Source organism: Echeneis naucrates, chromosome 11, assembly GCF_900963305.1.
Source record: "Echeneis naucrates chromosome 11, fEcheNa1.1, whole genome shotgun sequence".
In the NCBI taxonomy this organism is placed as follows: Eukaryota; Metazoa; Chordata; class Actinopteri; order Carangiformes; family Echeneidae; genus Echeneis; species Echeneis naucrates.
The window spans coordinates 14,290,058-14,317,378 of record NC_042521.1 but is presented as its reverse complement, the minus strand read 5'-3'; the positions used below and the strand labels follow the sequence as shown (position 1 = coordinate 14,317,378).

The window sequence follows — 27,321 nt, the reverse complement described above, 5'->3', positions numbered from 1 at the left end:
TGAACACCAGAGATGCAGCAAAGAGTGCACTGGCACCAAGATTTTATCCAATCATACTATGTATAATTTCCGCAAAGGCCTGACAAGTGAAAGCACGGCAACTTGTTCTGCTTCTTTCTCATTAGGAAAGTGTAAAAACAAGTGTGAGTACAGAACAAGCATGGAGGAAAGAGATGTGGAAGAGGACCAAAAGCGTGACCAAATAGGCGTGATAATACACAGAGACAAAAGAATAAAGCTCAGGAATATTGTTAAAGATGGGAGTTTGTCTTCCACCCTGGACTTAAAAAGCATTAGTTACAATGATGCCGCAAAAACCCTCTTAATTGACAAAGACCGCAACCCAAAACCATGCTCTGGGATGTCTGGTGGCGGTCTATCATGTCCAGAAATGACAGTTTGGGGCTGCATCACTTGTAGGTCAGTTGTAAAAGAAAACACTGTGAAACCTTTTGGTCAGATAGATGAACCCAGAATAGCTAACGGAGTTCAAAAGTCATTGGAACTGCTATATGAGAGGAACTTGCCAGACTTGGATGAGTCATTCACTTGCCAGCGAGTGAGGGTTTACCACAGAAAAGTACAGTTTTCTTGTGCTCGCACCTACATGTCATGGCCCTTCTCTAACAGAAGCCCCACTCTTATAGCACATTCTGGTACCATAGACAGCCCAGTAGAGCCTATTCATCCAATGGCCAGAAACAGTGACTCTCCATTAAACCAAACTCAGCCACATGTACCAAGAAGCCAAACTAAACACATCTGCCAAAACACAAAAGCAACTTACCAGGTTTCCTGCCAAGCTGAAGAGAAACAAGGAGATGATGGGGAGCACATTATAACCAAGAGAAATGGGAAAACAGAAAGTAACATGTCGTCACACTCCTCAGACATCAAACACGGAGGGTTTGCGCCTCACCTGGCCGAGGCTGTGGAATCACAAGCCAGTCTAGTCCCTCTCACTCCAAGTCAACATAAATGTGTTGACATGCAAGATCTGGTCTCTGCCCAGTCTACCCCAAATAACAGGCCAGAATCCTACAGCTCCATGTCTACTCCTTCCCCCTCAGCACTTGGGCTGAGTGGCTGGGAAACTGCCGCTGCTTTGTCTCTCACATCATCTCTCTCAAGCCAGCATGGTTTGTGCAACCTTTCAACCACACCACCCTCTAACCCACCTTCATCGTTGCTACTGGAGGAAGTCAAAGGTGTTGAGGGAGTTTCATCACCAATGTCTTTCTTACCCTACCCCACTATCAAAGCCATAGAAAAACCCTTTCTCTACTCCGAGGAAACCCAAATGGCCACTGGTAGTTCTTCACCCAGCACCTTGTTTATTCCTACAAATACTTCTGACTCTTTTAATTCATCTGGATCCTCACTCCTCCTACCTCAAGATGAGCAAAGCAGTGACAAGTATAGTCTCATAGAGAGGAGTCCACCAATACTGGAACCATATTACAATATAAGTTCCTTTCACCAGAGCTATCCTGTTGCTGCTGGGAAAGGCAATTCATCATACATTACCGAGGACCCGTCTCTAGATTCAAACTCAAATGACATTATTCTTCCACCACTGCTCTCTCCTGTCACTTCACCTCAGCAGCACTCGAGTACAAGCTTCCTCTCCCATGGCCAATGCTCTTCAGATGAGGAGGAGAAAAGCAAACACACCAGCAAACACAGAATACTACCTGGGCTTTGCATGTCACAAATTGGTAATGGTAATCAATATTACCAAGAGTCATTTAATGACCATCAATCTGGAGGATCGGGTAATGAGGAATTTGAGAGAGTTTCATCAAATCTTAAAAGTCAATCTTCTGACACCAGTGATGGAGACAATCAGGGTGAAACCGAACAAGTTCCCTTCACTTCCAAAACAAAGAAAAACCTTAGCACAGGTGCAGGCTTTCTGGCAGAACCATCCTCTTCCCCCAGCAGTAATGAGGGACAGCTCTACTCCACTGCAGAACAAGGATCAAGTTCATCTGAAATAGTGGGCTGTGAAATGGACAAAGCTAAAATAGACGCAGCTGGTGGTTCTCCGAGCGGCAAGTTGGATGAATTCACAGCTTATGAACAGGACATCCTGCTTGTTGATGTGATCCCAGATGACCCAGAGCTGTTTGAAAACCTGCCTGATGGAAGCCTGTTGAAATTAGGTCCGACAAGGGTCAGAGAATCTTCTAAGACCAGACCCAAAGTCACGTTTAAGACACCACAGGAGGTTGAGCAAAGGCGAGGTTTCCTCTTTAACATCATTTTGTGGACATCACAGACAAATTCTGTTGTCTTGTCCTGCTGAGAGTGTCTGTTTTTGTTTTTGTTTCAGATTGACACCAGTTGTGAATTTTCACTGTTACAGTCCTGATATTGCAGGTATGGCCAATAAACACCCGAGAATCCATTCTATCATATAGATGTCCAGTTTTGTGAAATATTCACTGCTAATTGTTAACATGGGCTGGAGTTGGGGTTCCATGTCCCCTCCCAACACATCAGCTGAAGCCATAAGAATATTTTCAAGTTATGAACAGAAATAGGCATTTTGTGTACATTTCTGTTGCAAAATTCAGTTTGCAAACTGAGTTATTAATCATGCATTGGTTTTGGGGTTCAGGTGTAGCTTCACAAAAGTGCATCAACTCTTGAATTTGCTTGATGAATTGTATGCCAAAATAATCCTTAGATCTGTTTTCTTATTTTGCAGAGGAGCATAACAGCAGACCCTGGAGACCTCAATGTAGCAGCAAACTTCCTAAATTACAAAACACAGACAAGCAAACAAGAAGCATGGTAATGTACTGGCCCTTCAGTAACTCTGCACTGAATCACATAGTTTACAAGGATGGCTTCTTCCCAGGACAATTTTTTTTTTTTCCACACTTTATTGCAAGGAACCACACACTGGAGCAACTTTGAGCTACCACCAAAATCAGAATGAAAAGCATGAAAAGAGGACGAGGGGATAATGCTCAGTAACATCACGAAAAGACACTAAAAGACATTGTGAACCTTTCAAATAAGTCAGTACTTATTTGTGAAATTATTTTACATTAGTATTCCCTGTTCATAATTAGTGCAAAAATACATTCAGTTAGACTTCAGTAACATCTTACTTCATTGAAATGAAGCATCATGTGTTAAGTTATGGTGTAATGGATAAAAGCCTCAGTCACATTGTTATTTAAAAAACAAAAGTTATTTTATATTGTGTGTTTTTGAACAGGGTCATGCTTCTGTGGACAACAGTCAGGAAAACCGAGGCACATCGAGGTACCTGTTTAGTCACATAAAATCACATAAAATATTTCTTGCTGTCTTTCAATTTTGCAGTGTTCTGATCATTGTGTTTCTGACCTATCATAGGAACCAACCCATTCAGAGAGTGAACTTCTCAGGGAACAACCCTGCACTCGTGGACATAAGAAATGGTGAGGGAAATTAAAAACAGCAAAGGCAAACTTGTTTTCAGGCAGTAAAACCTGTTTTTTGTGATTTTGTTGACATCATAAATGTTCAGTTTGTTATTCCTGGATTAGAGTAAATACAGCTGTTCATTTGCTCCTCCACCTTGTCCACAGGGCTGGGGATCACCTTCCAAACAAATACAGCAGATTTTAGGCGCCAGAAGTCTAATTCTGTAAGTACTAAGTTAAATAAAGACTATCAAAGTCAAAATTATTTCCTGTATTCTATTATTCTGATTTCCAAAATCTTTTACCCATTATTGTGGGTTTTGGTTTCCTATTGTAAGCTTTTACTTGCTCAGGGTTATTAAAAATAAATTTGTCAAGGTAGACCTGAGCTTGTGCCAAGTTTTAAAAAGCAAATCATTTTTCTTCTTACAGTATTAAATTAAAGCACCGCATCTCATTGTAAATGAGTAGAGCAAAGCATGATAGAGAATTGATTTGTGCTTTAAAATGTGACACAATTAAATAAACTATTGTGAAACTGTCACTTTACACTTTTTTTTTTTTTTTTTTTTTTTTGGCTGTGTGTTTACTGAAAGTGACCTTGGAGAAGGAATTGGTGTATTAATATAATACAAATTTTTTATTATTGTTGTAAGTATTGAAGGGGATATATATATTTTTTTTATTATTATTTTTTCTTTTTCTTTTTTCCTTTTTGTCCTTTTTTTATGATAACTTGCTGCTGTTACAAAATTGCCCAATCAGTAAATTGAAGTAAATCTATCAATCAATTGCACATTTGAGTGATTTCTTGATTCAAAAAATCTAATCTTTTGGAGGTGCGTTTTAATGTTAGGCAATTTCAATTGAATATAAATCGCTTTTTTTTTTTTTTTTTTAAGAAGTTTTAAACTAATGTAGCATCTTCTTTCTTCTTAATCTTAATCCTCAGTACTGCCGGCTGTACTTCAGTGAATCGCTATCCTGTGGATTCAAAATGTGTCGATTCCAGCATGTGCCTGTTGAGGGGGATGAGAAGGTATGCTCAAAGCATAAGTCCTCCTTTGATAGCTGGACTGCAGCACACCAAAGCATGAATACACCGATGCACACAGGAGACTGCACTATCATATTTTCTGAATTACCTCAAGTAGAGAAGTTGGTGAATGAGCTGCAGCATGAAGCACGACTGCATAGCTGTATAATGTTTCCTGCTAAAGCTTTCTGATCAATGTCCATAAGAGACATCACATATTCATCTCAGAATAATAGGCTTTTCATTTTTCTCTTTCAGTTCTGTGTTGAAACTGTGATGCGGTTTGTCAAAAATCCAATGTGTATCCAGAAAGCAAGTACGTTTTAATTTTAACCGGTTATTTTTTCCCAAATGGACTTGGCTCATCCAGTTGTCACTACCGTGTTAATCTAGGAGCCATTATGTGACTGTACTTACTTTTGCCAACTCTATCTCCTCATTTGTCTTTGATTTCTATTTTTACCTTTGCAAGCATTGCCACTTGATCTAGCAACTCTACCAGTCTTGTCGCTCCATGATGATTTTCCTCATTTATTGTTTGTCTCCAGGAGCTGTGTTTACCAGCTACTACCAAAACAATCCACCAGGAGTGTATTTCTCCAAGCCAGTGTTTGTATCACTGCTCTGGGCTCTGCTCAAAGCTGACATGGTGTCTGATGTCTTCTCAGTTCTCAGTGTCAGCTTGGCCCATGAAATAGTGGTCAGTCTGGTTTTCTCACATTTCATTGGAGGAGTGTCCTACTGCAGTACACTGTGTAATCCAGTAGAGGGTAGAGCATGTAGTGTTTTGTATGAGAAAGGCACCATCATGTTTTTTTTTTTTTTTTTTTTTTTTTTTAACATCCTCGTTATACCTCTGTGGGCATAAAAATTGGTGTTGAACTAGTTCATCTCCTCCTCCTCTTGCCAGCCAAGCTGTGATTTCCTGCTGGCCCTCTTTAACTTAGTGAGAGAGAAAGGACTTGTGGGCTATATACCTGAACTCATGCAGCTCACATCCAAGGTATCCAAGTTGTTCCAATGCACCACCATATGTCTAATTTTGATGTGCACAAGGAGGGATGTGTTTGAGTTTGCTTGTGTGTTGATAGATGGCCAGTGCCGGTCTAGTGCTGAGTTCGGATTGCCTTGACTGTGTAAAAAACACTCCAGAGTTTCAGGAGTCAGTTTCTCCAAACTCATCTACCTCAGTGTCTGGTAACCACAAGTAAGTCAAAGCTCCCCCATTCCCTATCCAATCCTGTCAGTCTCACCTCACTTATATTAAAATGTTTTTCTTCTTATGACCTTTATTTATGTTGCTTTGTTTTTAAGCTTCTCAACAAATAACATGAGCAATAGAATGATGATCTTGTGTTTGTTATAAAAGGCTGTCTACCAGTGCTCCCTCTCCAGAGTACTTCAATCTGGCCCACTCAATTGTGGAAATAGAGGTTGGTTCCCTATTGAGTCGTAAACTTTCATTAATTTATCCATATACATTGCTAACCATTCTGTGTTCTTATGGTATTCAGCCCTGTCTTTATATTTTTGGTCGCTCAGCTTTGTACCAAGCAAGAGGACTGGAAGAGAATGGGAAAAGTTTTCAGGTCCATCTTCCAATCCAGCCAAGATTCCAACCAAGTTGAACAGATCAGCGGTCGCATTGCCATAGCACTGCTGTCTGAGAGCAAAGATAAGCTGTCACTGCCCTTTGCTGCCTTTGCTGAAATAGGTAAAATAAACATACTGCCTTGACTTGAAAGAAAATGTAGCTCTTATGTCCAAAAACACCTTTTCATTTTAATAAGTTGTGTTGATGGAAATTATGACTATTTACTCTTCACCTCGTAGTGTGTCAGTGTGAAGCAGAGGACAGCCTGATCCTGAGCTTTTTAGGCAGAATTGGAGTGTCGCTCATGTTAAGATACCACAAAACACATCAGTGGGCCAAGGTATACAACCCATTTGAAAATAAAGTATAAAATAATTTGTAGGTGGACATAATATATAACTTGTATTCCCTACTGTGCAAAAATTGTGAATTAATCAGCTCAGCTCTATGTACTTTTTCTATTCTACTGATTGTGACACATGGTACATATGTGGCCATAGAAGAACACAACTACTATAAATATACAAATATATGATTATCTTTGTCTTCTTCTATGGCTATTGCCTTTAAGGGTGTGAGTTTTTTTTGTGTCTATGTAGGGTCGGAGGGTGGTGGAGGTGCTGTCCATTTCAAAGGTAGACTACTCCATCCTGAAAGGTTTGTTTGGAAATGAGGATGGAACTTCACGCTGTTGCCTGATCACTATGGCTACAGAGCTTTTCCTCCTGAGTGGCAGCGTAGAAGGAGCCCTAAACACACTCAGAGGTAATGGATGACACCCTGGCATAGCTATGACTATTTTAGATAAGATTAAATATACCTCATTGTCCTAAAGGAAATTTGTTGTAGGCTAAAAGTGCTAGATACAGCTGCAAAGAGTAGTGCAAAAAAAACATTAAACTATATAAGACACTGTTCCAATGGAACTACAACAGACAATGAATAGATAAGAGTTAGGACAGTATATGCCTGCTATTGCACTTTGTCAACAGGATGAAAACCTGGGTAATAAATAATAAAATGAATGAAAGGGAAGAATAAACGTGAGAGCAGTGTCAGGTATTTTTTTTAGAAGAGTTATGGATGAGGGAATGAATGACAGTTTGAAGTGGTTGGTTTTGAATCTGATGGCTGTATAACTCAAGCCAGCAGACTCAACTAGCTTAGTGGAGTCCATAATGCTCCAGTACCCAAAGTCGCACAGTCTTTTTTTTTTTTTTTCCTTACAAAGGTTCCTAAATGAGTGAAATGACCTTAATGGATCTCTTTTGCAGCCATGATGAAAGCTGTTAATGCTTATGAAGCAATCAAACTATTTTCCTTAACACTATCTATCCTGTATCATATGAAACTCTGGACTTCCTTTTGAGGGACAAAATGAGAGAGAAGAAGAAATATTCTCCCATAATTCATCGGTGCAGCCACACTCCAAGCAACACTACAGTAGTTTCACCACGCCAGACCCCCATAAATGGGGGGGAGCGTCTGTTTCATGCTTGTTTCACAATTGAAAACGTATGTGTATTGGCTGAGCTCCAGATTCCTCTTCTTTCAATACTGTCCCGTTAGGGGTCATCCTGAAGAACAAGCGTAGTGAATTTCTAGTCACTACATATCTTCATAACAAAACACTAAAAAATGGTAAATAAAAATGGTATTTCACTAAACTGCCTCCCTTGTGAAATGCACTAAATGTGTATTTTCTTTACTTAAACGAGTGTATAATAAAGTCAAAAGTGCCCAGGGCAAGAAACTCAATATATTTTTGTCTGAATATAATTTGCTCTTGATCTCTTTCCACTTGCTCACTTCCCTTTTTTATTTGATATTTCTTTATTTTTATTTCGTTATTATTTTAATGGGTCAACTTCCTGTTGTATCTTCCTTTTATGTTGTTTTTACTTCATTGTGTCAGTCATCTAAATTTTTGTGATTTGGAAACATCCCTCTGTTGTAAAGTTGGTTTAAAGGAAGGGCCAATGTAAGTGCCCTTGGATTCTTTCAATACTAGGTTTCACTCCTTATGAATTTTTCTTTTCCGATCATTCCCTGAAAAGCCCTAAAAAGGTGAATGCGGTGAGGATGAGTTTTTCTTTTTGGGTGGTGCACTGCTTCACATCTCATCAGTGTGTGCAAGCCGGCTCAATACAAAATGTACTTGAAAGTTAGGAATGGGAACATTAGAATAAAATGAGATTGGAAGTGAAGGTGAAGTTTCAATAAATCAAATATTGAGTTTTGGAGAGAAAGGATGATAATGACTTGGAATGACTTTTTCAAGCATACATTGTTGGTTGTCTGGTATGTCGATTTGCTGCAGACTTTATGGAATTAATTGCTTTAAGAATTTGTGAAAAATGTTCTTTAGCAAATAATGTTGATGTGTATCTGTTGATTCAGAAAACAAATGGTTCCTGAGTTCGAGCACATGGCCATGTGAGCCTGCAGATCTGGATGGTAGAGGTCGTGTGCTGATGCGTCTGGCAGAGAAAACTTCTCACCGAGACACGCTGGAGGTTCTCTGTAATCTCCCAGGAGTAAAAGAGCCTAATGGTAATGGTAAAAGACAATGCTTAGATAATTTTAAATTACAGGGCTTCAGTTAAATGTATGAAAGATGATGAAATGTCCATGGGACGGCTGACTTTATCTGATGGAGAATGTCCATGAAAGATGTGAGCAGATTATTTTTTGCCGGCTATCAGTATAATTTAAAACATTAAGGTTCCTTGATGCAGAAATTATTCAGCACTGGTTTACATTGTGGGTGGGGGGAGACATGGCCAGATTACGCAGCCTCCTTTATGTTCTCCTCAGGAGGTGAAAGCATGTGTAGGGTACACCAAGAGAGTAGTACAGGCCTCATGCTTCACTTTCAGGGGATCATCTTCCCTAGACAAGGTCTTTCATTTGGTCATGCCATGTGTAGTCTTTCCTCTGCTCTCGTGTCTATCAGCTTTTTTTCTTTTTCAACAAATGGGTGGAATTTGTATGTGGTTTCCTTTGAAATGTCAAAATGATTAAATATTATTTTCTGCCTTTCCCCAGACTTGGTTGATATCTCCAGATACAGCCCTGCGTTTAACTCTCACCTGCAAATGTGTGTGGACAGACAGATCCTTCCTGTAGCCTCAGACACTGTCAAATTCATGCTCTCTAAAAACCTGGCAGTTGACCAAGCTGTGCTGCAGATACTTTTACAGAAACTTGCCAAGCAAAACCTCTGGCTCCGTGCACGAGAAGTCTTCAAACGTAAGTGCCGTTTTGTGCTTTACTGGCTGCCCCGCTTAATGAAATATGGATCCTAAAGTATCTGCACACTGGATTATAACTGCTGGAATATCTTTTGATTTGTAATCATTTCACTTTAAAAGCTTCTGATTAGAGGAGAAAGACTAAATTAGATTTTGAGTTTAAGGGAGATAAAAAATATATATATATGTTTCAAAAGAGCTTTTAATTTCACAGTTATGCTTATGTGTGTGCTGATCAGACTCTCTGAGCGTGGGGTACTACCCAGCTGTGTCAGCTCCCCCGGGTTTAATGGCACTGGCCGTCCCTTGTCAACTCTGGGATGTTGAGCTGGCTCTTGCCTTCGAGATGTTCATCACTGTCAACGCAACAGTCCTTGTGCAACTTTCAGAAACCACAACTACCTGCCTGAGCATCACTCTCAAAAGGTAGCAAGCGTTGCTGAGTGAGTGCTCATTGTTATGTTATGTGGTTAATATGGACATAATGTTCCTATTTCCTCCTCATCCAGGACTCAAAGCGGTGAGAGGGAGTACCTCTCAGCTGGTAGCCGTCTCCTCTCTGCAGCAGGACTCCCTCAGCCCAAACTAATGGTTCACTATACAGCAGTTAACGCCTCCCAGGAGCAAGTCTTCACACTTGACATTTCCTCTGCTCGTCACTGGCTCCGTCACAATCACTTGTGGGCCAATGAGATGTGGAAGCATTGACCCAAATGGCTATTCCCTTGCAGTCTCTGGAAGTACTTAACTTTACTTTCCCCTAAATTGTTTTCCACAGACATCGGTGGACTCTGGGAAAACAACCAATGAAATCAGGAACATAAACATAAATGCCTTTCTGCTGGCTGTGGATTTATACAATAATTGTCACATTTCAGAATTTGATTAAGAAGTACAAATTGTTAGATTAACTACCAAAGACTGACACCAGAATGTTACATGGTTTTTTGTTTTTGTTCATTCCTCAGTTGTTTTAGCTGATGTGTCACCTGGTATTGGTGTGATTTGGTATGTGAAAAAAATAAGTCAACAGGAAATGGAGTCCAACATAATTTTGCATGGTTGTCATCAGTGTTTGAATTTGTTTTCTTGATTGTAAATGTGTGTAAATATGTATATATTTATAATGGTGTTAAGTCTTTGACAGTATTAAGTTACTGTATGATTATTGCTGGTGGCCAAAATTTCAACTGTTGCCAGATTAAGAACTGCAAAAATTTTCTTTGTATGAAGTTTTTATAAAGAAATGTTCTCCAAAACATTTGTCTCAGTTGCCTTTCCTAAGCTTTCTTAACAGATACTGAAGAAGCCAGAATTATCAGTCTAAATTTGCAGCCAAAATGATTGTAAACTAATATTTGGCTGAGGTATAAAAAAAAAAGCAAAACATGAATTCCAAGAGTTTAGTCGTTGAGGGGGAACGGTTTTATTGCAAAAGCAAGTTAGGTTTTTTTCCACTCAATGTTTTATTTCAAGACGTGCCCTGGATTATGCCTCAGTCAATTTGTCATTGCCTATGTTCACATTCACAATCATTTCCATATAAATGAGACTTTCTAGTTCAATCGCTCATGGGCAAATATCAAAAGCTTTGTGTTCCATCACAGGAGAGGAGATTTGTACTTTTAAGCTAGCACCTACATTGCACTGATGTCAGAATAATAGAAGTAAACTCATCAAATTGGGAAGCTAGAAAGTGGGATCACTGAAAAAAACCAAGACGTTATCAGCAAAAACAGTGTTTCTTTTATGTGCAAACCCCGCTTCACTTACTAATGCCCTCTTTTGTTTAATCTATTTAATTTACTGATTGAATGATCTGAGTAGACAGCACGAAGACTTTGGACAGACACCTCTGACGAACTTCAGAGCACACTGTCTTGTACACACAAAAGTTTCCTTGTTAGCTTATTATCAAAATAGATCAGCTGCATTTTTTATTCAGGGGTTCAAAAAAAGGCTCCCTTTTAACAATATTAGGGTTACAGACCAACAGCTTTGGTGCTGTACATAGTGGTTAGTGCTGTTGCCCCACCACAAGAAGGTCGTGGGTTTGGTTCCTGGCCTGGGGCCTTTGGGTGGAGTTTGCATGGGTTTCCTCCAGTGATCCTGGCTTCCTCCCACCGTCCAAAGACATCATGTTTAGGTTAATTGATGACTCTAAACTCTGTGGGTCTGAGTGTGAGTTGTTGTTGGTCTCTGTCTGTCTCTGTGTGTTGGCCTTGTGATGGACTGGTGACATGTCCAAGGTGTACCCCGCACTCACCCAATGTGGGCTGGGAGAGCTGGGACCAGGAGATGAATGAATGAACTAACAATTTTTGTCTGTCTCTTAATCACCACGGGGGAAATAAGGTACTTCGGCGTGGATTTGTGTAAATAACGATTAGAAAGTGATATGTCACTGGTAAGGTCAACAGTAAACGCAGAGGAAAATCTTAAGAGATGTGAGAAAATGATATTCATCAAATGTAAATCTCTGAGAAGTGCAATACTGATCTGCTATGATAATTCAGTTTGCCTTCTATCTGCCTTCTCATCTGATAGCGAAATACTTGCTCACGCCCTTCAGGCCCGCTCTGAAGACACATGTGGAATTGCTTCACTACTGCAGTGTGACTTTTGTGACAGTTATAGATATAAGAGGATCTGGGAGAAGTGAGAATATCAGACAGTGGGAAATGGTAGGCAGGCAGATGAACTGAGGGAATGATGGGATATCTGCAAAAAAATAAAAAAATAAATAAAAAAATACCCCTGCTTTTAAAAAGAAAAAATCGGTATTACATCTTTACTCTCTGACAAATTTCGAGTGAACACTATGCCCGATGTTGCATCAGTGGCAGCATTTGACACACTAATTCGGCAGCCAGCATCACAGGGAATTATGCATCCACATCCATATTCCGTGTCTTTATGAAAGAGCTGTGTGCAGCATAATGCTTAATGGACCACTCCATCAGGGAAAATGTTTTCTCACCTTGATGTATCATCATAACCCCCAGCATCTTTTCAAGCCATTCATCCTTTTCACCTGGCTTCGCTTTCTTTAATCTCTCCACAAGGTTGCTGTAAATCAACACACTCAGCTCTGCCTTACGTCCGGGTCATTGTTGTTTCCTCTAACTTACAAATGGTATAACATTTAGGACCTGCGTTAAGTGATGTGTCTCCTATGATCTCCGTTAGATAATGGCCATTACCCCAAAGATTTGAACCTCTGATCTGTCTGAATCCTTACTATGTTTGTGTTAGTGTTGACTTCTTCCTTTGCATTGTCTTCTTTCAGCAAATATAATATTTTTATGGGTTTTATTTATAAAATTTGACGTACCAGCTTTATTGTACCTTAATTTTCAAGGTTGTAATAAACTTTTGTCAGTTCACTTTTGCTGTAGTTTTTTTTTTCCCTTCCTTTTTACCTAAAATAGCCAAAACAGTTAGCTTATAAATCTCTGAGGTGATTGCCAGAAAATACATATAATTTGCTGTTCGCTTCATATTTATGGTGGCTTTCACTTCTTATTACTCTTTCTTTTTTTGAAAATATTTGGATTTTGAAATGTTTTTCACACAAAATAATCTATTCAAAGATGCCAAGAGGTCATAATGGGAGACCTTTGCTCATGGCTGTAAAGATGTACATCTCCTTCAGTATGTATGTATGCTCCCTCTCTCTAAACATACATAGCCAGAGTAATTATTTCCAGACAATTATTTCGTTGTCCAACATTGTCCGCTAGCAGAGAGCCTGAAGATAGAGGAGTTTCCCTTTCTGGGATGTAAACATGATGTTTGAGGTACTTACTGTGTAGTCTATTCAAACACTGCTTTTAAGATTCTGACATCTTCAAACACATGACTTCCCCTGTGGGAAGATAACTTCCGAGGTTGTGAAATTACTTCACAGTAATTTCTGATTCCACATCTGTTTCAGAAGGGAAGGAAGACAGCAAAGAATCCTTTATTTTTGTCTATTGTAATCCCTTTAAAAGATACAAGCTCTCACGGTTTTGACATGAGATATAAAATAAAATAGATGTTTCATAAGATCCACCTTTACAAAATTGTACACGATGTACATTACACCACAGGGAAGTGTGTTACATTCGATAAAAATAGGGTGGTACATTCTCTATTAACATATCAGGCCACACACAAAACAATATCATTATTACGTGGCATATTTAGCGGAAATGTTTTTGTAAACATGCGTCACTGAAACCCCAACTTCCAAATGAGCTAAAAACCACGAGGGCTCGTGGCTACAGAGGATTTCCAGTAACTTCAGTGGCCATAAACCAACCCCCCCATCAGTCGTCTGTTTGGAGGGGTGGGGTTCACGCTTTTTAGACTACTGTGAACATCAATCACAATAACTTTAAGTGTCGTTTATGATGTGGCAACGGTGAATTTTATATTTTAAATGAGTCCAGGTTTTATTTCAGTCCATTTCCTTTGATTTTATTTGACTTTTCCTTTGAAACGCAGAAACCATCGGTTGTTATTTTGCCTGGAGGGAAGCTGCGCAGTCATTCATAGCGAACTGATGCTCCGGAGCGTTGTGCGCACTTGACCACGCCCCCCCCCCCCCTCCCCTCCTCCTCTCCTCCTCCGGGCGGAAGTGGATTCTTTTTTTTTTTTTCTCGTCAGTCTGTTAAGAGCGGCTCGAGGAGCTGCAGCCCGAGCAGCACGCGCCCGTCAGAGCGCTCACCTTCTGTTTATGTTACCGGAAGAGTAAAAGAACCGCAGCTTAAAAAAAAAATCAAGAGAGGGACGTAGTGTAAGTCTAAATAGTTTCCGGTTTTTGACACCTTCATTTTCCTCGTCGCCGGAAAAAAAAAACCAAAACAAAACAAAAAACTGCGCATTACATCACGCAGAGTGTCCGAGGAGGGGACTCAGCCTTCGGACCGGACTGGTTAGCTGGAAGCGGTCCGTTCACAAGGTGGACCGGCAAATTCATGCACGGAGGCCAGTGCTAGACGTCCTGTTCGCCGCCCGGGGCTTCGCTATGAGGCCGTTGATTTGATGAATAATTTACGGTCTCGCTGTCCGAGGCTCGCGCTGCGAATACCGACCGACAGTTGGCTGCGCCCGACGCCGCCTGAGCGGAGCCCGATGGTGGACTAGAGAGAGGAGAAGCACGCCAAAGCACAGCGACGACACGGCCTCGCTTCGGAGGCTCAGAAAACACATCGAAAAGAAATACTTTTGGTACTCGTCCGGGTGCTTTTTTTTTGGGGGGGGGGGGGCAGCGCGAAGCCTCGTAGTCATGCTGCCGAGCCGGTGGGGGAGGAGAGACGGAGCCCCCAGTACTTCGACGCCGATCCAGTGACACTCCAGTTTGGGGCTGGTTTTATGAGCGTCGGCGAAGCGGCGTCAGACACTGTTCTCTCCGCACAAGCGCCAACATCGTCCATTGTCATCTGGCTGGAGTTAATTTGGAAGAATGACGCAGATGCTCTCCTGCACCCCCTCCAAAAAACGCCTTACTCACACGAATTGATCTTAACAGCCTCCGTGTTTTTTCGTTACCTCAGAAACAAGAACTGTTTTGAAGAACTGGCTACCTCCTTTTGCATCAGGACAGAGTTTTAATATACAGAACGTAATCCGTACGTCGATGAGCACCACCGTTACTTTTGAGCTGACTTGAATACCTAATGAATCTACCTCAGTTAGCACATTATCTTCTACACAACACAACGTTGCTCACACAATGTGTCGGCAGATGAAGACCTCACCCTCCTAGCTGCGCGTGTTGTGAGCTGAGCCTGTGTTTCGGTAACGCTGCAGATGGCTTCATTTCCAGACTCGGACCTGCAGACGTGCCCGCTCTGCAAGGAGCTGTGCGGCTCCTCTGCTCCCATCTCCTCCAGCTCGTCTACCTCCTCATCTTCCTCGCATACCTCGTCCTCTTCCAGTCAGACCACCAGGAGACTCCACGTCCTGCCATGCCTCCACGCCTTCTGCAGGCAGTGTCTGGAAGGCCAGCGCAGTCCCGGAGACCCGCTGAAGCTGCGATGCCCTACCTGCGACCAGAAGGTGTCCATCTCCGAGGCCGGGGTTGACTCCCTGCCTTCCTCCAACTTTCTGTTCAGCAACTTGCTGGACGTGGTGGTAAGCTCGGAGGAGCAGATCCAGAACAAGAACGGCCATCACCACCGGGGAGGTTTAGTTGGAGGCTCTTCTGGCTTTCATCACTCCCATGGAGGCCTGCTGCATTCCCACCAATTGGGAGAGCCTCAGTGCAGCTCCTGTGATGAAGAGAACCCAGCTACCTCCCATTGCCTTGACTGCCAGGAGTATTTGTGTGACAACTGTGTGCGGGCACACCAGCGTGTGCGGCTGACCAAAGACCACTTCATCGAAAGGCTGGGAGAAAACCTCCACCTGGGCCGAGTGAATGCCAACACCAACCCAGTCCAGCCAGGGGTGTCGGTGTCCCTCGCCCAGTCCCTGCAGAACAACTTTGCCCTGTTGTCCCTGTTCCAGGACCGCATGAGCTTCTGCCAACACCATGACAGTGAGGTGAGTAGAGCATAGAAATACACCACTGCACCCACAAGGTTAGAAACAGACCTACAACACCATGGAAATGCACACATGGTGCACACATTTGGGATGTGCTGGCATCTTAACCAACACTACTGGTCTGATAATGTTGTGCATCTAATAAGATTAAATTTAAAGTGCACACACATCCAAATATACTCCTATAGTGTAATAGCATTATGTGTGTAGTATAGAACCATACTGGGGGCCATATGGCCCTCAGTTCAAAGGGAGCTGAGTGGCTCTTCACCTAGTTCCCTGGAGACAAACAGGCACGTGTGTTGAGCTGGATTTACACACACACGCTCTGACCCTACGTGTGCACACAAAGACACGCACGCACGCGCACACACACACACACACACACTTATACATGCTGTCTGGTTAATCTGTACCACACCATCCATTCAGGGCAGCGAGAGGCCCCTGTAGTAAGTGCACATATGTTTCTATGACCGTTAGACGTCCTATCCATGGACATATTATGGAGATCTAGCTTTTCTCTGATAATGGTAAAAACGAGTTGGAACTGGGGCCTAACATTCTTTTTTTGACCATGTGATCTGGGAAAAGTAAACTACAAAGGGGTTTAAAACAGGAAACCAACTTTTCCTTGCTTTATTTATATGGCCAGGAAGACTAACAAATAGCATAGGTAGGGGGTCTAGGGAAATTTCATTGTTTTATCACTTCTGGTTTCTGTTGAGGTGCTGATGGAAGTTCTCCCTTGCTCCCCATGCTGCTTTAACTATTATAAAATTTCTATTATTATTTCTGTTCTGGCCAACAAAATATTTTGTTTATTTATTGTGAATGAAATGTCTGCAAAAGCTGATAATCTCAGCCCCAGCTTCCCAATTCTTTATTATGTTCAATAGGTTGCCATAACTATGACAGGAAATACACAGAACTCCCAAAATTATCTGCTTTGTCTCCTGAGATATGTTTGAGCAAACTGTCCAGCTGAAGCTTAGTCTGCACATAAAAGGTGGCATCGCTTTTTCACAAAAAAGTAAATTTTTACATTTACAAATTTCTGTTACATATTTACATTTAGTGTTTCTTACCAAAAATATATATTGGTATCCTTAAACTCAACTGAATATGTTATAGGTAATTCCTGCAAGCAATTTTTTCTTGCAGGTGCTTTGCTACATACGCATCAGCAGTCATAGTGTAAAAAAACAGCAGTAGTAATGTGTATCCACCTAAAATGAGAACCTGCTCCCAAGAATATTGCTTAAGAGCACTACTAATGGCCAAAAACTCCATGGGTTCCCTGAGTGCTCAGTACTTAAGGCGATCACAGGTTTGAGATGTTGTGAAATGCAGCACAAATTGGCTACTTCGAATCTATAAATGTTAATAAGATGTTGGCTACATTAATTCTGATTCTGAATGAATTGAGTTTAAGAGGAGACCAAATGACAGAGCCAGTTTCCATGTAACAACATGAATAAATATAGCTTGCGTTTCAATTTCTGAGAACATGCTTATTTTTAGTAGTGTTAATTAACAGGCTCTTGTTTTATCTCAGCTAACCTACAAATCATTCTTTATTAACTTAATGCATTTCAAGTTGTTTAGTGTTAATGTGCAGAATGTAAATAAGAAAGCAGCAATGAAAATAAATGACTAATCCTGTCTTCAGTTTTAAAATATTAATTAAATAGCCCCTTATGCACAGCCCCGATCCCCCTGCCAGTAAAATGGTGAGTTCAGTTTTCCAGTAAGGGCTTTATTTCCCAGTAATGCTTTCCTCTCTCACAGTGCCCTAGGCCTGGGGGAGGTGACACTGGAGACGGCTAGTCTTTCTCTAGATATGAGCACTGAGCAGGCAGTCATTGTCTGTTACAAGGCTCCACATCCATCATATGTTAAAATTCCTCTTAAACCCAGTCAATCTTTAAGACCTGTTTTAGCCTGTTGACAATGTTGGATTTTTGATTTTTGGAAATGATGCTGGAAATCTGTTTAATCCACCTGGTTACCCCTGATCTGTCCATTCCCAGTTTGTTTAGCCTGTACCAATTTGCCTCGTACTGAAGTTGCATTATTTATTTATTTACTTTATTTTAAGTTTGTGTCTAAGTCTTTCTTAGAACTTTCTTATTCAGTAAAAAGTTTGACGCTAAAACAGTAGTTATCAACATTTTGTTTCTCTGTCCATGTTGTCTTAATAGTTGAGCTGCAAGAGATGTTACTATTTTGAGTGCTATTGTTCACTAAAACCTGAAGAGATGTATTTGTCATCAAGTTTTATGGTTTGTTGAAAGTGGTTACCAGGGAGGACACACAGACCTTTTATGTAAGAAGTGGTTTATTGCAGGCAGTGAGGGATCATACCCAAATGGGTTCCTTTAACAGTGTTATTGCAGTGCTTTTTGTCATTTGTTATTTAGCAATCTTTTTTTTCTTGCCAGGTTTGAAATAGCTTTAATTTATTCTGTTATTTGCTCCGTAATGTTTTCAGTCTTTTAAAGACAGACTACAAACGAGTTATTGCCTATAACCTAAGGTCAGGCCCAAAATGCGTGTGTGCTGTCAGCTACCTGACAGTTGTAGCCTTTTCTCTGTAGTCAAGCATGCCTCCCATCTGAAAAACAAGATGCTGCATCTGTTTTAGTGTGGGGTGACGCTTTGAGTTTGCATCAATATGTCATTGCCTTCATACCAAGTTTTTCCAGGAGCTGAGGTTTGTCCTCTGTGCAGTGCTTTGTAAGACTGCCAAGGAATCTTCCCTCTCCAAGGAGATTTGGTTTCTGCTTACTAGGCATATCACAACACCAAAAATTTGGCAGTCTGCACTAATAGCATTTAAATCACATGATGCTTGACAACAGATACCAAGTGCATGCACCAGTCCATATTATTCTATATTAGAGTGTGTAACATGGCGACAGAATCAATGTGTGAAAATATTAATGTCAATTTTTATCTTTTGACTGGGCAAAACAATGCAAGTTTTGTGACAATTGTGTGAAAGCTTGCACTTGAAACAAACAAACATTTTAATGCCACTAACACACGACTCACCCACTGTGTTGTGTGTCTCCTTCACTCCTTCCTTTTGTGTTTTGTGTTGATCTCTTGAAGAATTACTCCAATGCTCAAATATAGCAAAGGAATAAACTCTTTTTACATGCCATGCATTACTACTCAAAATGTCAGGAGTGAAAAAGGACTCCAGTGACAACGCTGCAAGATGAACCTCACAGCGACATCTCACCATCATATTATTAGATAATCTTACACTGTTGATACCTCTGCACTGTTGCCTCTGGCAATAGTGACACATTTCCGATTAGTCATGTAGGTAATGATTTCATGATGCTCTCCATCATAACAACCAAAATTAGCTCTACCACCTGACATAGTAAGTTGAATGTTTTTAATGTTCTGAATTCCCAAGTTTCTAGTTCCACTTTTTACATGAAAAAATGCACATGCTCACTATTGGGTTACACAGTATATCAAATTAATCATGACAGTAGGTATGCCTCATGAAATTAAAAAGAGGGTGTGACTGTGGAGAAGTTGTCATTATTGTATTTGTGAAAGTTTTGTTGCAGTGCCTGACATACCCTGCTTGTGAAAACTGTGGTTCCCTGGACTGAAAAGGTTATGAGTTTATTTAGGTCACTCTTTGTCCCCACAAATGTTATAAAGGTTATAGACTCCATTTTCATCAGAGGGATCTTTAAGTTGTACTTAAATAAAATTAACTTGAAGTACACATGTACTACATTAATGCAAACTGGCCAAATTTGTAGTTTCCATTCAAATAGTTACATACTGTCAGTTAGTTATAGTTTAGAAATCCATACTTGGAATATGACTCACAAATTTTGGATATCAATTTTGATTATTTTAGGTATTGTAAATGAAGACGCTAGGTACTTTCACATTTTACTATATGGAGGTTGTAAAGAGGGTATCACTTATTTGCTATGGCTTGAGTTTTCTTCCAATTCAGATGTGTCATTTGATTGTGGAGTTTACTCGTTAATTCAACAGGAAGTGTGACCCGTGAAAGAAAGGGTTTTGGTTGTGAGATAAGGTCTCCTTTGGCAGCAGAGAGAGACAGCCTAACACTGATAGGACTGGATTGAATATGTGCACACATGACTGAATATGTTGGCCTACTTTAACAGCGTAGATGTCAGTTATTAGTCATCTAAAGCACTGACAGTCCGAAAAGATTCCATGGTGTGTCTGAAGTGGAAATGGAAAATTGGATTACATCAAAGGAGTGCCCTCCGCTTGTCTGGTCCTAACATACAAATGGACACAGCTCCATCCCAGAGGCAGCTAATGATATGATAATCCTACAAAGTGCTACTATGAGTTTTAGATTGAATTGTCACCATATCTGCATCTACATTCACAGCAACAGGCATACTCACAATAGTCTTTGTATAGGAAGAGGATTTACAAGGCTGATACTAGTCATTAGTAGAAAATGACTGTCAAATGCATCATGCTATAATGTAGTGAATTTGAGCAACTGAGTTAGACAGGGGACCAATGTTATAGGCAGCATTTTTCTTCTTCTCTTGAATAAAGATGCTCTTTGTAAAATTTACTGCTAATTTTTTGTAGTTCTAGATTTTGTAGTTGTAGATGACACTTAAAACAAAAGTCACGTAAACCTCATGCTGGGTTGGCTTTGTGATCATTAGTTTTACTCCCCCCCTCTGGAGCTTGCTGGCAGAGAATGTTTGTAAGGAAACCTAACCCAACACCGACGCTGATACAAGGCCAGAGGAATTCCTGTAACTTGAGTTTATACCTCCTGGGTACTCTGTTCCCTTTTTCTCTCACACACACTCTGGGTATTTCCTCTGCCGACTCCTGCCTTTCTCATCAGCACTCTCTGGCTGCTCTCTGTCAGAGACAATGGACATTATAGATGCAGAAAGCCTCCTCAACGTGATTTAGCAGCTGTTGCTGTTGAGGGGCAAGTGATTACATTTCATCACTCCTGGAAGTACCTGTGTGAGTGTGCAGCAGCAACATTTTCTTTTCCAAAAGTATCTCCCATCTGTAGGTAGTTATCTTCTGAAGAGGATTTGTGTGTGTGTGTGTCTGTGTTTCCACACAGCCAGCAGAGTTGGATTATATGAAGTTGGACTTCCAGGGTTTTAATGCGCAGCATGTGCCCAGTAATTAGAGAGCATTCCCTGTTTCCTGTGTTGTGAATGTGTTTCATGCAGGCTAAGGGGGAATGTGTATGTATGTGTGTGTGTGTGTGTGTGTCCCAGCTTTGATGTCCATTTGAGGATTTTGGGCCACATAAATTTAATGGATAGAAAGGAAGGCATTTATCACATTCTCTTTGACAACGGGATTTAAAACCCATTCAAAAGCTGGAACCTGCCACTTCCTACTCAGTAGTTGGGCACAAATGGGGTTTTAATTGGCCATTATTTGACCTCACTCAATGAGATTGTGCCGTTAACACATTTATCTTTAAAGCTCTCAACCCTGTTTGGGCCATGCTGCACAGCTTCGAGCCATAATTTGTCCACCCTAAGTGGTTTTGTAATATTAGGCCAAGGCTGTGCTAATAAACAGTTGGCATATGCACTACAGTTTAGTAACCAAAGTATCATACCAGTTTTAAATGTCACATTGGTTTATGCATGAATTTCAGCTAGCTTCAATTAATTATCTAACGCACTACTCTATTTGCAATTTTCCCACTGTTGGACTAATAAAAGAATTTGAATTTTAAAACCATTTTCTGACAGCACTTGGAGTAAAGACACTGGTCCCTAATTAATTTGAATTGAACAGCCATGTTGACAGCAGAGCACAGGCTTGAAACAAAAAAAAAATACAATAGCTACTTAGATAGCAACTGTGTTAGATAGACTGGTGTGATGAGGTGTGTTCAGTTACACAGTGACAATTAGCCAACCTGCCACACTTTCTTTTTTTAAAGAGCTTAAAGCCATGAAGTTCATTTTTCAAGTACAAGCAAGATCAAAATCGCATATTTAGCAGTATTAGAAATTTAAACCCTATGTTAAAGAAATAATATGATAATGTCAGTTAATTCATTCAAACGCTGCCTTGACTGATATGATTTGTAAAATTATTTCTCAGTATCTCACAAATTCTTCTTACACAAACTGTCCTCCTTGCGTTGAGTCATTGTTTTGCTCTTACCTGAAATGGTATGTGTAAAAGCATGAATTCTGCATTAAATTTAGTCAATAATACACAATCATTGCAAAGCATTTTAGTGGAAGGCACTAGATAACCGTATAATGATAATTTAGGGATGTTATTAGTAAATATATCAATATTAAATATATGCCATGTTAAGGCAGATCATGAAGAGCAATGGGCATGATCTGTAACTGGGTTTTCTTTGTATCCTGGGTAGTGAAAAATGCAATTAGCATTTATGATCATTATTATTGTTGCTGTTATGGCTTGCTTGTGCAACCGAGCCATTTCCCTTGAAAATCATGCTCTGCAGTTTGGCATTCTAGTGACGCACGTGTGTGTATGCAATAAACAGTCGAGCTTCAGTGTGCAACATGAGTACTTGCAGTCTGGATTGCTTATAGTTTCTTGACATATGAGCAATCACGACAACTATGAGGGCTTGAAGTGACAGTGTGAAAGAATAGGAGATGAATGTTTGTGTATGATCTGGTTTATTGTCGCAGTAACTAAGAATGGCTGGTGTGAGTCAGACATGCAAACATTTGTTACAGCTCAGCTGCTCTGCATTTAATTTAAACAGCTCCTTGGTTTCATGTCTGTCCTTTTTCTCTTTTTTTTGCCTTTTACCCATTACTCCTTTCACTTTTTTCATTTGCGCTTCATCAGCCCTCTTTCTCTTTCTTTGTTTCTTACTGCTCAAGTGTTAAGCACACGGCAGTAGGTCATATGCTCAAATGGTAAGGAGGCCAGCTGACTGTGGTTTGTTTTCCTTCTTCGCTGTGGGGCCGTCCAATCAGATTGCCGGCTCGCGGCCACCACCCCTCTTGTCGTATCTGGCTGAGTTTCAAAACATCAGCAGGCATGTCTGTATGGGTGCTGAGTCCGTGGCAACAAGCCAACAGGGGTTGCTGCGAGAGGGCGGGGCAGTGGCGAAGGAGCAAGGAAAATAGCAGTGAGAGGCGAAAGAGAGTGATGGAGGGAACAGCGAGGGAAGGAGTAAACTATGAACAAGATACGGAGGGTGTTTGGGGAAAAGATGAGTAGGTGCATGTGAGTTCCATAAAAGGAGCTTTGTTGGCAGATGGTATTCCCGGGAATGTTGGGATTGGCAGTTCCTCAGATTATCCAGCATTGAGACACCAGACTTCTGTAGGGAAGATTGTCTATCTCGCATTTCATAAATGCACTGCCTTTATGCCCTCTGTCTCAGGTTCTTAGCCATTTAACAGGGGTAGAGTGTTGCAGTGAGCTTCTTCACTGTCAAATCAGAGAGTAAAGTTTCCTGGGCTTAATCTAGTTTTGCTTTGTACTCCACTGTACATAAACCCACATTACGACTGCTTTATCGAGGGACACGTTTTTTGTGCGCTTGAATGTTTCAACCAGGCGTCATGACTCCTGCATCAGTTTCATATGTTGGAATGGGGTGTGTTGGAGTGCTTGGCATGAGTTTCACTTGAAATATAATAATTTTCAAATTAGATTAGACGTATAATAACTGCAGTGTTTATTAATAATAATAATAATAATAATAATAATAATAATAATAATAAAAAAAGGCTGCTGACATTTTGTGTTTTCCTGTTTGCTGCATATTTAACCAGTTTGACTTTCTCATCCAAATGAAAGAATAATATAATATATATAATTAACTGATCAAATGAGAGCGGGTTAAGAGCAGCAAATATCGTTGCAATATGATAAATTCTCACACAAAATAATTCTCAAAGTGTTTTCACATGCATTACAAGAAACATTTTCAAGAGCTCCTATGTGATTTCAAAAAATAAATTTGCTCTTAAAACTGTTTCCAATTACATTTTTCTTCCAGCTTGAAAAATTCAACCATATCCAGTTGTAGATTGAGTTTCAAGTCATGAATTTAAAGGCATTGCAAAACATAGTCCAAAGTACATGTGAAATAACTTTTTCTTGACCGTGATAGACAGAAGTAAAGAGTAAGATGGAGACAGTTGAGAAATGTCAGTTGGACATGACTATGTTCCTGCAGATGTCCAAGCATCTTGCCACCAGGGAAAAATGGTTAACTTCCTTCAACGTTCAGTTCCCATAGCAGGCTTCGTTTATCTGGCACCACAGTGTGACATTACATGGCCCTTGTCCCTTCCCCCCACTTGCCTGCTCACGCAGGCAGCGAATGGTGCACAAGAGTGATTTTACTGGCTTGTTGAGCTATTGCCCTCTCCCCCAATTCCACAGTACCAATGAATGGTGTGTGAGCACAAAGCCATCATGCATTTACTCCAGTATTATTTCCCTCTGGATTTCAGTATTTTACTGTTGGCCAGTTGAATGGGTCATATTCCTGATCAATATAATCAGCACACAAACATGGTGTTTTGGAAAAATGACATGAACAAATTTGCTTGAATATCAGTGGGAAGATGGGGCACTGGTCAGTAAACTAATTTTGTGTGGTGTTTTGTTTTGGGTTGGTTTTCCCCCTTCCGACTGATATGTTTTGCTTGACATTAATCTTCGCAGAGGTCTCAGATCTTTTTTTGGCAGATGTCTCCTGGTAACCCTTCTAGTTTTGTTTAGTTGGTTTGAGGACATATTGATCATATCTTTAGTTACATTGATATCAAACCAAAATATAAAAACTTAATTTCTTAAATTGCTTTTCCAAATAATCAATCAATCAATTTATCTTTTCAGCTTGATATAAATGCTTTCCAGAGCAAAAGTTCCTGCCAAAGAAAGAAAAATATGACAAGAAATTGTCCTTCGTTACTTAAATAATAAAGAACATATCCCTTTTATGACAAGACATTTTCAAATGCAATATAGTGGGTGTGTCTAAGTGTAAATTGTTAATGGAGGAGCAGAAGGAGCAGAGATGAAGAATGAGGAACATCCGGTGCACTAATGAAATACAATAACTCACTTCCCTGAGTGTGGCTGAGCCATGCTGCTCAGGGCTTTATAGCTGGTGGTTGTGTGAAACACAAGGCACAGATCAAGCTTGCATTTCACTTTGTGTGTCTGTGCCATGTTTTGCATTTTGCATATACTATAGTATGTGTTTCTGCTAATACATGTTGGCAGTGTGTATGTTAATTTGGGATAAATATATCTGAGAGTTGAGTCACCTCTGCCTGAGGGCCTCCTCTCCTGGGTGTTCTCTGTGGAATTTACAACTTTGTTAGCGTGACACCACGCCTATTTCACATCTTTTTAAGTTGTTCTTCACATGCTTGTGTAACGTGTTCTGGAAGTGTCTGGTGTTCCTGCATGTGTGAAGGTATCTGGCATAGCTAGTGTATGGCGTGGCTGTGAAATGCCTGGTCTCCTCTGGTAGCACATGTGTAAAAGGGCAACTGATTTCCTGGGTTGCTAAGAATCTGTTAGTGGAAGGTGCATTTTTGTGTTTCCTAGTACGATTGAGTGTTTGTGATAAATTACATTTAATACAGTATACACAAGCATGCAGCATAATGCAATGTACACCATGAATGACAGGCCTATAGAGAGGGCCAGTAAAAACAAAAGTTTTTTTTTTTTTTTTTTTTTTTTTTTTGTAGTAAACACTGATGTGGTTGGCCACTCCAATTTACTGCCTGCTAAGAAGAGCTTTATTATACCTGGATGGTACACACATGCAATTTTAACTAATTAAAATACGCCTTTATTTGTCGTCTTTTGTTTCCATTTCTCTATCTTGCCTTGGCTAGAAGTTTGTTGTCTCCAGTTTCAAATTAGAAGCCCTTTGTGTAATGAGTAATGTAGAGGGAGTCAGCTGCAGCAAAAAGTATATTGGGGAAATGCTGTTGAAGATTGTAAAGGATGGGATTGATAGACAGAAGCTATAAAGACAGAGGCAGTCAGAGAGGGAACCGGCTCCTTTCATGAAGACCTCTGGGAAGAGCTGATGTCCTGTTTGTGTCAATAATATTGGCTAGTGTTCCAAGAGGTCATTGTGTTATGTAATCTACAACCTTGGGTGTGCGAGTGAGTGCTTCACTTCAAGGACCGTTGAGCTGCGGATGACACATACTTTGCAGACAGCACAGATAGATCACAATATTTGATGACCCAAAGCTATCTGTCATAGAATCTAGTGCCATGAAACAGGAGTCCAGTCTTAAAACAATAACACGTGTCTGATAATCTGTTGTTTTGCCTTAGTGACTGTAAATATGAGATCATGCCACCCTCATTTCTAAATTGTTCAGTAAGGGTGCTCTAATAAATAACATCTGTTTTTATCACTTTCCTCCACTATGTAATGGTTTTGGTCACGTCATTATGTTTGGTCGTGAGATTACCTAGTATGCAGTTACGAGGTCAGGATATAGTAGCTGTTGTCAGGGTAACAAGAGGGATCTAAATTGATGGCCGGTATAGGTGTGTGCACGTTTTCATGTTCATCTTGTTGCGGAGTACAAGAGTCCTACTGAAATAATTCTTCACACATACAACCAAATTTGGTGTCTTTTGTGTGGGAAAGGTTATGACTGAAAAGAACCATTCTCTCTCATTTATGCTGCATGTACGGGAAATTATTCACCAAAAAAATAGCAGTTTTTTTCAACTGGAAGAGAGTGTTTAAAAAAAAAAAAATAGCAAACTAGTGTTTTGGTTTTTGAGGCAATTCTTAAGAATCCTTCTAATAATGCATGATTCCCTCAACTCTATACCATATTTTTTATCCTCTCGTATTAGGATGAAGTTTCTCCATCCTTTTCTGGAGTTTGGTTATTTTTACATCATAGCTACTTTATAGTTTCACTGTCTGATAGTCTGATAAAGACTCATTTGCTTTGGTGGTAGATTCTGCAATTTGGCATTAAATTTTACATAAAAAAGTAGCTGCCAGTAAAGGCAGACCAAACCTGCCATACTATACTATGTGTGGCAGGTTGTGTGTAATAAAACTGATTGGCATTTTCCATTAGTATTAGCTGAGGCTCCTCTCCTGCCACAAATTTGACGGGCAAGCTGGTCAGCATTTTCCTGTTTGCCTATTGCCGACAGAATTATTAGTGGAATAAACCACCTGTCATGTCGTCAATCCTGGAGCAGCTTTATTTGATGATGTAAATGACGCTCATCTCAAGCCTTTCAATGTTATATTCCAAAAGGAGTCCAACCTATCCTTGTACCATCACTAGCCTATCCCTCACCACCATCTGCCTCAGCCCTGTATCCATCATAGGCCATCTCCACCATCCTCCTCCACTCCAGCCCAGCTGCATTCCTCGCTTTTGTGAACCCTGTCCCCTTGGAATTCAGGGGATGTTGATGGGGGTGGGA

General features: G+C 40.4%; 1 protein-coding gene across 2 annotated transcripts in view; it reads left to right on the top strand.

Annotated features, from left to right (window-relative positions):
• The first annotated feature begins 13,985 nt into the window (after nt 1-13,985).
• Nucleotides 13,986-27,321, top strand: part of trim71 (tripartite motif containing 71, E3 ubiquitin protein ligase) — a 29,115-nt gene continuing 15,779 nt past the window's right edge. Inside the window, exons 1-2 of one of the 2 annotated variants that reach the window (XM_029514880.1) lie at nt 13,986-15,744; nt 15,775-15,840. In XM_029514880.1, coding sequence (XP_029370740.1) covers nt 15,106-15,744; nt 15,775-15,840 — 705 coding nt within the window. In that variant the 5' untranslated portion in view covers nt 13,986-15,105. Of the gene's footprint in view, nt 15,841-27,321 lie in introns of both variants that reach the window. The other variant, XM_029514879.1, reaches the window with a different exon arrangement.